The sequence below is a fragment of the Talpa occidentalis genome, unplaced genomic scaffold (assembly GCF_014898055.3).
Source record: "Talpa occidentalis isolate TD23 unplaced genomic scaffold, MPIMG_talOcc4v2.1 talOcc4.16, whole genome shotgun sequence".
Classification (NCBI taxonomy): Eukaryota; Metazoa; Chordata; class Mammalia; order Eulipotyphla; family Talpidae; genus Talpa; species Talpa occidentalis.
This window is the reverse complement of record NW_023601653.1, coordinates 70,059,394-70,072,602: the sequence shown is the minus strand read 5'-3', so window position 1 is coordinate 70,072,602 and position 13,209 is coordinate 70,059,394. Positions and strand designations below refer to the sequence as shown.

At 48.4% G+C, this 13,209-nt stretch overlaps 1 protein-coding gene across 1 annotated transcript in view; it reads left to right on the top strand.

Moving 5' to 3' along the window:
- CD9 (CD9 molecule) overlaps positions 1–9,577 on the top strand; it is a 32,177-nt gene extending 22,600 nt beyond the window's left edge. Inside the window, exons 3-8 of the mRNA XM_037514504.2 lie at positions 4,731–4,828; positions 5,552–5,626; positions 6,939–7,037; positions 7,142–7,231; positions 7,881–7,964; positions 9,012–9,577. Of these exons, the coding sequence (XP_037370401.1) occupies positions 4,731–4,828; positions 5,552–5,626; positions 6,939–7,037; positions 7,142–7,231; positions 7,881–7,964; positions 9,012–9,077 (512 nt within the window). The 3' untranslated portion in view covers positions 9,078–9,577. The remainder of the gene's footprint in view (positions 1–4,730; positions 4,829–5,551; positions 5,627–6,938; positions 7,038–7,141; positions 7,232–7,880; positions 7,965–9,011) is intronic.
- Positions 9,578–13,209: the final 3,632 nt, after the last annotated feature.

The window sequence follows — 13,209 nt, the reverse complement described above, 5'->3', positions numbered from 1 at the left end:
AGACATATTTTTGAACCCCTGTCCACACATTTTTTTTTTTTTTTAAAGATTTATTTATTTATTTAAGCACTGGGTACAGTCAGAAGCGCGGGAGGGTGAGAGAATTCACCAGAGCAGAGCAGAGCAGGCAGAGGGACCAAAGCACACTGCTGAGGGGAGCAGCGGGCGGCAGGAGAGGTCTGCGCACCATGTGGGACCCTCCTCTGGTGGCCGGAGAGCAGCCGGGGATCGAACCAGCGCTGCAGAGGCCGCACGCAGCTTCGCAGCCCAGTGCTCAACCGCTGCGCCACTGGGGAGGCCCTGTCCACACATTTTATTATACATACATCTAATCCTTGTCACTCTTCAAGGTACATGGAGTAATGCCCATCTCCTAGATGAAGAAATGAAGGCCTAGAGAAGTTTAATCACTTAGCCAGGCTTGTTCTCCTCAAAAGGCAGGAGTAAGATTTGAACTCAGGTCTATGAAAGCTGTATGAGGTCATGGGGGCCTCTCCAGGTAGAAACAGGAATTGTCTCCACTGACTGAGCGTCCTGCGTTGGCAGGGCAGCTTGCAGGCTCTCCTGGCCTTTTGACTTCACCCAAATTGTAGTCTAGGAGAGACAGCTCCAATGCTGGTGACCCTAGCCAGCAAATGACCGAGGGAGAGCCGTGCAGAGTGGCAGGGAGTGATGAGTGCACATTTAGAGGTGTCAGAGTCCCCTTGCAGGATTCAGGCCCCCCGGGTCATTGCAAGACCCCCCGAAGACCAGTGGTGCTACCTGAGGTGATAGGAGGGTGACATAAACACACACTCAAAGTAACACAGCAATCCCTAGTTGGGGGCCAGTGGCCACTGTCCCCTTAGCTCCAACAGAGGAACTGGACCCTTTGTGGCTGAACCCCCCTTCGTGGAAAAGAGCTGAGCTCGGAAAACTTGTTCTGTTTGCAGAAACCCAAGAAATTGAGGCTTATGCAAACAACACGGAAACTTCAGTCAGTTAAATGACCACTTGGGTCTGGCTGGACCCAGCACTTCACTGAGCTCTTGGAGAAACTAAATAATTGTCACCCAGAGCCTTCATTCTCCTTGCCCCCAGGCTGTGAGACCAGCCTTTGACCCATAGCCCTCCCACCTCTGCCCCAGCCTGTGTGTCGACATCAGGGAGTGACTGTCCCCTGCATCAGGGTACTAACCCTCTGCAGAGCAGCCCCCAATCAGCCTGATCATGCTGCTAAAGCTCCAGAAAACCTGAAAGACCCAGTGTAGGGCCACAGCTTTCAAGGCAGAGAAGGAATTCCCAGTTAGGCAGAGACTCGAGAGGGGAAAAAAAACTTTCCAACATTCAGAATGGCGTGTAGTGAGTCCAGAACAGCTGACGGCCTTATATGGGCCTTCTCTCCAATTCAAGCCCTGGGAGATTCAGCCTGTCAGCGGTGTCCACAATCTCAGGCTGCAAACAAGCTGGGGAACTTCATTTTCTTAATCCCACGCCAGCAGTCCTTCTTAACCCCTTAGTGTCCTTTAGAACTGTAGCCACTGAATGGGGCACCTGGGGACTCCAGTTGGGAGTTTCAGATGTCACCCTGACCCTGGTGAATTCCAGGAAGTACAGCCTTTTCCCTCAGTGAGCTGCCTTGTTTCCTCACTGTGTCTCCTGTTCCCCATGAAACTGGCAGAGCTCATACCCACACCTCCCCGCCCCTGGCAGGCAGAGTCCACTATGTCGCTCACTCACAAGACCAGCTATCACGGGACACAGAGCAACCAAGAGAGCGTTGGCAAGCAGAGTTAGGGTCCCTTCGAACCCCTGATTAAGTTGTTAGAGATAATAAACTGTTCTGAGCAAGTGGAGGCCCAGAAGTTAGACCAGATTTTGCTCACACAAACAGGAGTGGCCAGTGCTATTTGCCAGTTGGGGGTGGGGTAGGGACAGGAGGCTGATGTGTCCACCCCCCAGCCAAGATCCAGCACCCCGATAAATAGGTGAACAGGAATGCTTCATTTTTCATGTAAAAGGTTCACTGGCATATGCTGCTGCTACACCAAATACTTTTTTTTTTGGACTCAGCCCATAATGTCAGTCTGAAAAAAGCAGAATAAACAGCCCTTAAGCAAATTAATACAGTAATCCTAGAGAAGGCTCCGTGACGAATAACTTTTTCCATGAGTCAGACAGAAAGCTAACATTCACTTGTTTTATAAAGGGGAATGCTTTGTCATTTATCATCTCAGGCTTACAAGTCTGAATGTTGGCTGGGAGGGGCCTTTTCAAGGGGAAGCTCTTGATGGCCCTTGCACGCAGCAGCCCAGGCCCTGTGTGGTTCCGTGGCTTCCAGGGGGCTGCGTCCAGGTGAGCCCCCACCCACCCGTGGCTTCATGGCTGCTGCTAAAATCCCCATAAGCAGCTGCCAGGGAAATGCTTGTCTTCCTCCCTGGCTGGAGAGCGAAGCCGAGACACCCGGATCTGCAGCTGTCCGAACAAGATTTAAAGCCAGCAAGATCCTTTGTGCTCAAATCTTGTCTGCTGAGTCCTGGAATGAATATTTAATATTAACCGAGAGGCCCATTAAGGAGAATGTTCCCTGGCTGCCTGGGAAGTGCTTTTACCTTTCGTAGCTCATTTTTGCTGCTGACCCACCTCTCTGACTTCTGCCACCGTTGCCAGGGTTTATGAACTGCGATCTGGACTTTGAGAAAATATGTCTTTCTGTTCTTCGCCACTTGACTCTATTTCATGTGCTTGTAAATCCTTTTGATCTCTTAATATGCCCTATTTATTCAGCCCCTGCTCTGGAACTCAGACCAGTGATCTCAGCCTTTGCTGTCTTGGGGAGATGAAATGGGGAGAAATCAGGGCCATTTTACCGCCTCCGTTCAGCCCTAAGGGAGACTGCCCCCCACCCCACACGCCTGTGTGTGGGGCTGCACTGCCGACCCGAGTCTGTGGTCCCGCGGTGTTGCACTGCCCAGAAGGATGGGACCTGACTGGAGGACAAGCTGCATTTGTCTCCTTGCCCAGTCTGGGCTGGGTGTGTTCAGGAACAATACCCATATTCATGCAACTTCGGGGTTTGCCAACAAACCCACGTGATTTGACATCACGACAGATGTGGGGGGAAAGGGGAGAGGGACAAATGTTCCCTTGTGTGTGCTCTGCTCCGTGCCGCCCGTGAGCCTCAGCTGCAGGCAGACTGCCCGATTTGTTGCCTCCCAAACCTAGCCCCGCACTGAGGGGACAGATGTGAGACAGTGAAGTCACTGTGACACCCGAGGGCTCTCAGTGCAGTGTGCTGGGGTGTTGTGCATTGTAGGGTCACCTCACAGAGGCCCACTTACTTTCAGCCCCGACTTCCAGGGAGTCTCCCTGGTCCGTGGAAGGGAGGAAGCAGCCAATGTATACCCTTCGTCACTATGACTCTTCAGAACTGTCATGGACCCGCTGTGTCCTGAGCACCAGCAGTAGCAGCATTTGCTGTGCACATTGAGTTTCTGTCACTTCCTCAGACAGACCTTGCCATCAGCATGGTTGCCATCCCTGCCTTGCAGGTAGAAAACTTACACAGAGATGAAGTGGCTGTCTCAGGGTCACTGAGCTGGCTTTGAAACCCACACATTCTGGGCTGCCAAGCAGGTGCTCTCAACATGGGACTTGGCCCCTCCCAAGGGCCCTGCCCGTTTTCCATGGAGCCTGTGTGTTGGGAAGCCGGGTCCAGGAGATCCCCTCAGGTCAGCTGTGACTTCTAAGGAACACAGCCACAGCATGAGCCTCTCTGGGTGTTCCCTGGCCAAGTGTGGGATGCCTTGGCCAGCGTGCTCATGGTCCCATCCCATCCAGTTGGCCACAGGCAGGAGTTGTTGAAGTCACTGGCGTCCTACACATCCCCTCCCTCCTCAGACATTAATTTTGAGAGCTTAGAAACGTGTCACCCACATTCCCTTTCACAAGGAGGAGCCCCCCCAGCCCCTAACCTGAAGTAACTGAATTGCAATTATAAGATTTCTAGTATTTTGTAAGGGGTCTTCTGGAATTTCCTAAGCAACCAACCTCTCATTTCACTGATAAGGAAATTGAGACCCAGAGAGGGACTGTGTCTAACCCAGCAGTTAGTAGCAGAGCTGCTACCAAAACTAGGCTCATCCGAAACCCAGGCTTGTGTTCTGTGCTCTAGAACCTTTGCCAGTATGTGCCCTTGGGTACTCCTATCCCCATGCCTAACTGCTACCAGGCAGCAGAGTGGGGAGACTTCCCTCTGAAAATCAAACACAGCTTCCCCCCGGAACATGCATGTCTAGGAGAGTACACCACCCAGGCCTGCTCACGGCATCTCTGACTGCCCCTTCTAGCAGGTGGAGGCCAGTGGGAGGCGTATCAGAGTTGCAGGAAATTAGCCCAGGAGGGTCTGTGTTAAGTAGCGTGCGTGGATTCACCTTGCTAATAACAGCTGGACACACTGGACCAGTTTATGTCCAGAGTAGACTTTGGAGGATCCCATGCACCTAGATGATGAGGTGATGGATATCTTCCAGAAAAACTGAGGGTAAAGATAAATTAAGGCTTGCTGGACCTGGGCCCTAGAAGAGAGACTGATAGAAAGGAGATAACAGAGCAGAGGTGGTGGAAGCTGTTTATAAGGATGGATACTTCTTCCCATCCACAGCATCTTACAGTAGGTAAAGGAATTGTAGGATGTATCTGGGCTCCCACACTAATGTCTCCATGTCTCGTCCTCTGTGCTCTCCCCACAGGAATTTACATTCTGATTGGCGCCGGTGCCCTCATGATGCTGGTGGGGTTCCTGGGCTGCTGTGGAGCAGTACAGGAGTCCCAATGCATGCTGGGATTGGTGAGTGTCCCCTCTGTGTTCCCCACAGTCACTCTGACTCCTGGCATCTGTGCCCCCAAGATTTCAAGGGGCCCACGTCCATACAACAGATGGGGTAGGGTGAGGTGAAAAGAGTACCCAAAGGGCACGAGCTATCGTCAGCCTTCCTGGTGTCTCTGTGCTCTGGGCCCTGCCCTGGCCTCCTAACCAGGCAGCCATCTTGTCTCCTCCCCGGTAGTCATGCCTTGCTCCTCTTCCTTTCTGGATCCTGTCTATCTTATCACTTTCCTCCAGCCACTAAATGCCAACACTTTGTTTTCTCCTTTTTTGAAGCCCACAGTGGCTTTTTTCCCCCTGAAAAGCTACCACAGGTACCTTCCTTTGCCTTCTCTTCTTGTTTCAGTTTTCCTCAGACTCCAGAGCCTATTCACTTCTTTATATCCTCAGATCTCTGTGAGTCTCGTGAGTGAGCAATGGTATTTTATCACTGACTGACTCTTCATAATTAATACCTCTGCAATACCAGCTCTGAGGTCTGTTCAGCCCTTTCTTCTCCTTCCACACTATTCACTCCTTGCCTTGGCTTAGTTCTCACAGTTCTGTAAACAACTTCTCCGCCTGTGTGCCCAGTCCCCAGAGAGTTGTCATTCTTCCTTATTCCTCAAAATACGCTTTGATTTTTTTTTTTTTTTTGGATTGGCTGACTGGGATTGTCTCTCACTCCACCCCCTCTTCGCCTTCTAGTTCTTCGGCTTCCTCTTGGTGATATTTGCCATTGAAATAGCCGCGGCCATCTGGGGATACTCCCACAAAGATGAGGTAGGTTTTTCCCGTAAGGTCTCTTGGCACCTGGAATGATGAGGGTCTGGAGTTGGGGCTTGAGCATTGGTGGTTGATGTCCTGGCTGGTCACTTGTGTCAGCCTTCAACCAGCAGACTTGCCTCTACTTCACCACATTGCCACATACCCATCAGGATATGAGCAAGGAGGGCAGTGAATGTGAGTGCTGCCATGCTGCCTAATGCCAACCATTGCTTCCAGTTCACTGAACAGGGCTGGCACATGGAAGCTCAGGAGAGTCAGAGTGTGTGTGTGTGTGTGTGTGTGTGTGTGTGTGTGTTGTGTGGCACCTCAGCGGCCTCCGTTCTCCCCTGAATGTTGGCTTTCTATGGCTGGGCACCCTTGCTCCTTCACATCATCTCTGTGTCCCACCCTCAGCCAAGTGCTGTGCCAGACTCTCTCGAGGGTCTGGAGATGCGAGAGCTGTGGCCCCCACTACAAGAACTTTGCCCTCTAGTGCGGGAAAGAGACATGCATTTGATAAGTATCCTAGAAGTGATTTCTAGCCAAAAACCCCATGGGCTTTCAGGGGACCAGGGTGGGAGTCTTTCCTAGGAAAGGTGACATTGACCTAAACCCTCAACAAAAGATGGTGTATCAGGAGGATAGTTAGTGGGAGGCAGGGAACTTCCGGGGCAAAGATGGGTCTGCTGAGGAGTGGTCTGGGGTGGACTGTTTCACAACAGTGCTTTAGCACTATTTCCTCTGTTCTGTAATGACAGCTAATATTTCCTGCAAAGCTGTTCTCCCAACACTGTATATAAGGACTTCGCATGCAGTGTCTTTCACATGCTCACAGTCACCTGTGCAGTAGGGAGTGTGACAATCCCCAGCCGGCATGTACAGAAAGTGATGGACAGAGACTTAGTCATTTGCCAAAAGTCATACCCTCTCTGCATCAGGAAACAAAAAGGAGGGAAGCCTGAGGAAATAGCCAGGTCAGGAATAGAGCTTGGGGGCTGTTTTTTATTTATGTATTTTAATTTTGAGGTTGTGTTGCTTTGTTGTTTTTTAATTCTTTGCATTGAGGAGATTCCATCTTGCTCATAGGTAGAAGGGCAGACACCAGGTGGGGCTGGAAGGACCCACCAAAGTTGCAGGAGAAGAAGGGAGAACAGCTACAGGAGGCTCCTAGTGGAGGGGGAGGTGGGAGGCCCGGGGCCTGGGAGAGGCAATCCTCATCTGGTGGCTTCTGTCTGTCCAGTGACATTTCCCAAGCCTAAGTTAGATGGACACGTGACATTTGTTCATGAAAGGCCATCTCCACTGCGGTCTTGTCTGTCCATCCTAGGTGATCAAGCAACTCCAGGACTTTTACAGGGATGCCTACGAGAAGCTGAGAAACAAGGAAGAGGCCAAGAAGGAGACGCTGAAAGCCATCCACTACGCGGTGAGTCCTGTCTGCCCAGGCACTTCTGCAGACCCACCCCCGTGTAGCTCTATCTCGATTGTGTTAACATTTCTCTCACCCCCACCCCACCCTCCTCTCTGCAGTTGAAATGCTGTGGTGTGGTTGGAGGCGTGGAGCAATTTATCTCGGATATCTGCCCCGAAAAGTCAGTTTTAGAAAGCTTCACGGTAAAGGTAAGCCTGTGAATAAGACTGCAGTGCTGTTACACTGGGAAGATCCGGTCAGGTTGGAGGTGAAGTCTTGTGCCAGCAGGACAGGCATCCGGGCTTCATAAATAGCCCCTCCACCAGTAGGCATGCCCCTTTTTCCCTGCCCTGGGACCTCTGTTTCCACAAGAGCAGCAAAACAAAGGCCAGACCCCGGCAATAACAGTGTTCGTGCTGCACCCTGCGGTCACTCAGCAGCTAAGCTGCCTGCTGCCCCATGTTCCGCCTCCCCCAGCCCTCAAGCCCCTTGAGGATAGGCTTGCCCTGGCGCCTGCACTCCTGCTCTCCAGATTTGTAAATAGTTGATGATTGCAAACTAGAGCTAATGTCCAAACTCCAGAATAATAGTAAGTAACCCTACAGCCAAATAAGAGACCCCAGAGTAGGATCTGATCCCTGTTCCTTCCCTGATTTCTTGCCCAAATTTTAGTGACCAACCTCCCCTATCTCACCTTCACGCTCCTTTCCATCCACCAGCCAAGACACCTTAACACTCCTGTCCCCGACCCTTTCTCTGTCACCACCAGTGGTCTCGGTGTGAAATGGGTGATGTGGGAGGGAATTGGGGCATCTGGAGTGGGGCTTAGTCTGACCTGGGTCTTGGTTTGCCCCTAAGTCTTGCCCTGATGCCATCAAAGAGGTCTTCGACAACAAATTCCACATCATCGGTGCGGTGGGCATCGGGATTGCGGTGGTGATGGTGAGTGTTTAGACGTGGAAGGGATTGGGCCTCATAGTCGAGAGGTGCCTGCTCTGGCCAGGCCCTGCATAAGTGCTGCAGATCCACCACTCATTCACTCCTTGTCACCCTGGAGGTGGGACCTATCAGGAGCCCTAACTTTACAAACTTGGGAAAGTTGAGAGGCAGAGATTAAGTGGGTTATAGTCTGAGCTCCTAAATCTGAACTCAGTGGGTTTCCAGCGTGTGTTCTCTTCATCACTAAGTTGCAGGAGTAAATGTAAGGAGTAGTGAGGCTGTGGAGCACCCAGACCTAAAAGTTATCCTGGGGTCATCTTCAGAACATGTGTTCCTCAGGCACCTGATTTTCTTGTCCCCAAGAAAGTAGTTCAGTGAAAGCTACCTGGATGTGAACTGTCTCACATTCCCCCACCCACCCAGTGTGAAAGGCACCCAAAGGTGGACAGCCAGAAGGAAGAAGGGAGGCTTCAAATAATCAGCCCTGAAAAATCATCAAGGACCAATAGCTTCCCTGGGGCCACCCTGTCTTTCCCCATGAGGGAGTGATGAGAAGCCTGTAGGGGTCACAGCCCTCCTCTGCCCCTCGTATAACTATTCCCAGAAGAGAATTGCTTCTTTTCTTAGTGATATTTGCACTCCCCACCTGCATCTAAGAAAGACTTGAAGCAGTATTCGGAGACCTAACAATTCCTTTTACTATAAACTATAAAGCGCACACATGCACAAAAGTGCTAGTAGCCTCTATGGGCTATTGCAGTATTTGGAACTTGAGCGTTAAATCTCAAATTTGTTTCACCCTAGAGTTCTCCAGGGAAGTAACCTCTGCAGCTTGGTTAGCAAATGGCTGCAGGCTGTCAGCCCCCTCATCAGTCCGAGAACCTTCCTCTTGTCTGACCCACATTTCCTGCTTCAGTGCCCTTAACTCCTTTGGCCACTGGACACCATTCTCCTTGTTTTTTGTCTTGGCCTGAATGACTCCTATCTCTCCTCCCTCGGCCCTCCCACGGCACCACCAGGCTGTTCCTCACCTTCCTTCCTTTCTTGCAGATATTTGGCATGATCTTCAGTATGATCCTGTGCTGTGCCATCCGCAGGAGCCGGGAGATGGTCTAGAGTCAGCTTGTAACCCTGAGCAGGAGAACGTACCCTTGAAGATGTTTTAGTATTTTCTCGGGTTTGGGATTTTGTTTTGTTTTTGTTTTTGGGTGGGTTTTTTGTTGGGTTTTTTTTTTTTGTTTTTTTTTTTTTGTTTTGTTTTGTTTTTTGCCACTAATTTTAGTATTCACTCTGCATTTCTAAACCAAAAAAAAAAAGTTATTTTATGTTTGTCTTTGAAATGCTTTTTCCATAGTGATATTTGTAGTTGAGATATTTTGGGATTTAGTTTGCTTTGGTTTATGTATTTTTTTTTTTTTGGTTGTTTGTTTTTACTTATTATATTAAGCAAAAGTCCTGCAATGAAAGGTACTATATTTGCTAGGCTCTAGACAGAAGTTACTGTATATAAAGAGAATTTTTTTTTGTTTTGAAATAGGTTAAAAAAAAATCTATCAAATTTAATCAGGTTGTAACTTATGTTGAAGACAATTTGATACATAATAAAAGACTATATGACAATATTGGTTTTGGTTTTTGGTTTTATCTTCCTTAAGTTTTTTTTTGGTTTCCTTAATTATTTTTTGAGCTATTTTCAAATATCTTTGAACTGATGTTTGTTATAGCTGCATTTATATGAGACGTAGGTTGAAAAATTGGTCTCCCTACTTTACTAATGAGGAAATCATTAGTAAATTATTTCCACAATTTTGCCCACACAATTGTTAATAAAGTCAGTACAAGGGCCTCCCTGGTGGCACAAGGGATTAAGTCTCAGCACTATGAAGCAATCTACAGTCACTGAAGCACAAGTTCAATCCCCGGCCAGGGAGCTACCCACATGGTGCAGCAGACCTCTCCTGCCTTGCCCGCTGCTCCCCTCAATAGTATATTTCAGTCAGTCTGCCTGTTCTGCTCTCCACTCTGTCTCTGGTGAATCCTCTCACCTCCCCCACCTCTGGCCTACACCCCAGCTCTCATATGCACAAATAAATAAACCTTTTTCTAAAAAATCAGGACACCAGTCAGTGTTCAGCACTACTCAACGAGCTAAAGGTGGAAACAGCACAAACGTCCATGGATGGATGGACAGACAGAATGTAGCATACACCTACAATGGAGTAGTATTTATTTGGTCTTAAAAAGGAATTCCAGGGGCCTCCCTGGTGGCACAAGGGGTTAAGGCGCAGCACTATGAAGCTATCTGCAGCCACTGCCACGTGAGTTCAATCCCCAGCCAGGGAGGTGACCCACATGGCACAGCAGACCTCTCCTGTCTCATCTACTGCTCCCCTCCGCAGTGTAGTTTAGTCAATCCGCCTGTTCTGTTCCCCACTCTGTCTCTGGTGAATCCTCTCACCCCCTGCACCTCTGGCCTGTACCCCAGTTCTTGTGTGCATAAATAAATAAATAAATCTTTGGGAAAAAAAAAAAAAGGAATTCCACATAAACAAATGAGTTAAATAAGACAAAAACAGTAGACTTCTTTTTTACTTCTGGATTATTTGCCTTCTAAACTTACATTATAAGAACAAACTCATGGTTACCCAAAGAGAACAAACTCATGGTTACCCAAAGAGAAGGGGGAGAGGAGGTAGTTAAAAGCGTCAGTGGTACAGTGAAGATATAACTGGACTTTTAGTGGTGAGCTTACTGTTGTACATGTTGATTGATAATGATGTACACCTGAAATGTATAATGCAACATCATTTCAATTAAAAAAATACACAAATTAAATACGAACACATACGATAACATGAATAAGTCTTGACATTATACTAAGCAAAATAAGCCAGACGCAAAGGAACCAAAACTACAATTCCATTACCTGAGGTACCTAGAATAGGTGAAATCATAGAGGAAAAGTCGATTAGAGGTAACCAGGGGCTGGGGGAGGGGAAAATAAGGAGTATTGCTTAATGAGGACAGAGTTTCCATTTGGGATGACAGAAAAGTTCTGGAAATGGATGGCAGTGATGGTGCACAGCATTAAAAATGGTTAAAACGGGGCCTACCCAGTGGCGCAGTAGCTTGAGCGCAGTGCTGTGAAGCTGTCCGCAGCCGCTGCAGCGCCGGTTCAATTCCTGGCCGGCCAGGGAGAATCCCACATGGCAAGGCAGACCTCTCCTGTCTCACCCGCTGCTCCCCTCAGCAGTGCCCTCAGTGCGTCTGCCTGTTCTGCTCCCAGCTCTGTCTCTGGTGAATCCTCTCACCCTCCTGCGACTCTGGCCTGTACCCCAGCTCTTGTGTAAATAAAATAAATCTTTAAAAAAAAGGATTAATGTTTTTAAAAAAATGGTTAAAATGGTAAGTTGTTGGTTATGTTTATTTTACCACAATTAAAAAAAATCAGCTGATTGGCCTCCTTGGGCCTTGTTGCCTTGCTCTTTCAAACAAGACACACGGTATGGTTTCAGTTGAGGAAATAGTTAAGCTCTTCATCTTACATGGACTGAATGAGACTAGTAGCTCATGGTCCTGAGCCCTGAACTCCATACCCATATCTTTACCACCCCCACCACACACACCCTGTGGTGCTGCCAGCTCCCTCTAGGAAAAGCAGGTCCATTGCCACAATTTCCACTCCTTGCTTTGTGGCTGACGAGTGGCACCGTCAAAGTCTAGCAGATGCTACTAAGTAACCTGAGGACCACGGATTATACCCTGCCTTTCAGCTCTGTAAATAATGGACCAATGAACCAGCATAAGCAAACACAAACTATTAACACCTTGGTGCCTCATAAAACCTGACAGCCTCAGGAAGGTCCTGGAACGTGGGCAAGGAATGCTGCAGCTCTCCACCAGTGTGCTGTCTGTCCAAAAGGACCCATCCTCTCTACAACCCAAGGTGCCCGGGGTGGGAGAGGGTAGGCCTCAGCTTCTACCTTCCACAGCGACAATGACCACTGGAGAAATCACCTGATCCAGTTTCATATCCATCCCTGTCCAGACAGCTGGCAGGTCAAGGGAAGGGTAGTAAGAACAAACCCCACCCCCACCCCAAGCTGTGGACTGGGTCCAGGACAGAAGAGGAGGCGTCGTCAAGAGCTGGCAGACCAGAAAGAAGCCAACTGGTCCTCACTGGCTTCAAACCAGTTGCCCCAACTTGGCAGACAGGTAGTGTCCCAGAGAAGCTCTGCATTTAATAGAAAGGTCCACAGCTCTCAGGACCCGTAGGGCTTTTAGAGCAAAGACTCTTAGAAGTTTGGGGTTTACAAAAAAGCAACAGTCCCTGCCAGTGGCAACAACAGCTGTGGGCCTAGAAAGACTCCTTGAGGAGAAGATAAGCAGCTGGGTATGCCGGACTCTTGGTTCAACTGGGAAAAGCAGCCCAGAGGAAACAAATTTGACTACAAAGATTTGGACAGTAAAAGGTTATGACTTCACCCGGTGCCTATCAAGAAATGAAAGTGTTTTAAAATTCACAAACTCCTGTATTCTCCTTTCAGGGAACCAGGTCTCAACATCCATGTCCTCTGCAATGGATGGGCTGGGTGGGTTGGGATGGTACAAGATGAAGCCAAGACATCGTTCTCTTGGGCAGGGGGTTTAGCTAGTTCATCAGAATACTCCAGGAATAGAGGAATTTTTTGTTTCAAGTTAGGCTAGGGCATTTCATGAACTTCTTGAGCATAAGATGGAGAAGCCTAGTGGATTTACCCCACTAGGGGTAAATTAGGCATATTCATAGCTGGATGAACAACCCCATCCAGGGAAGATGTCCTGGTGGGCTAGGGAGCCCTGCTTAGCCCTAACTTGATCAATGTTTTAAATGATAACTTGGATTATTGTAAAATATTTTCACAAAACTCTGGAGTACCCATTAATTTTTTTAGTTCCATATTTCTATATTGCCATAACCTTGGTTTACAACACTGTGTGTGATTTAGAGGTAGAGAATCACACATCCTCAGATGCATCTATCCAGTAATTTGGGGAAAATAATTATAATTCAAAGAAATTTCCAGGATCTGGAAAATGAAATATGACACCCAAAGGATGTATCATAACAGGAATAAATAATAAGTCAATGAAATCAAATAACCCATCTAATGTGTTTAGCACAGTCCTGGATCCTTACAACTTTCAAGTTGGTCTCATAAGTTAAATGCATGTTTGGTTAAATTATAGGGGTTTTTCCTTCATATAA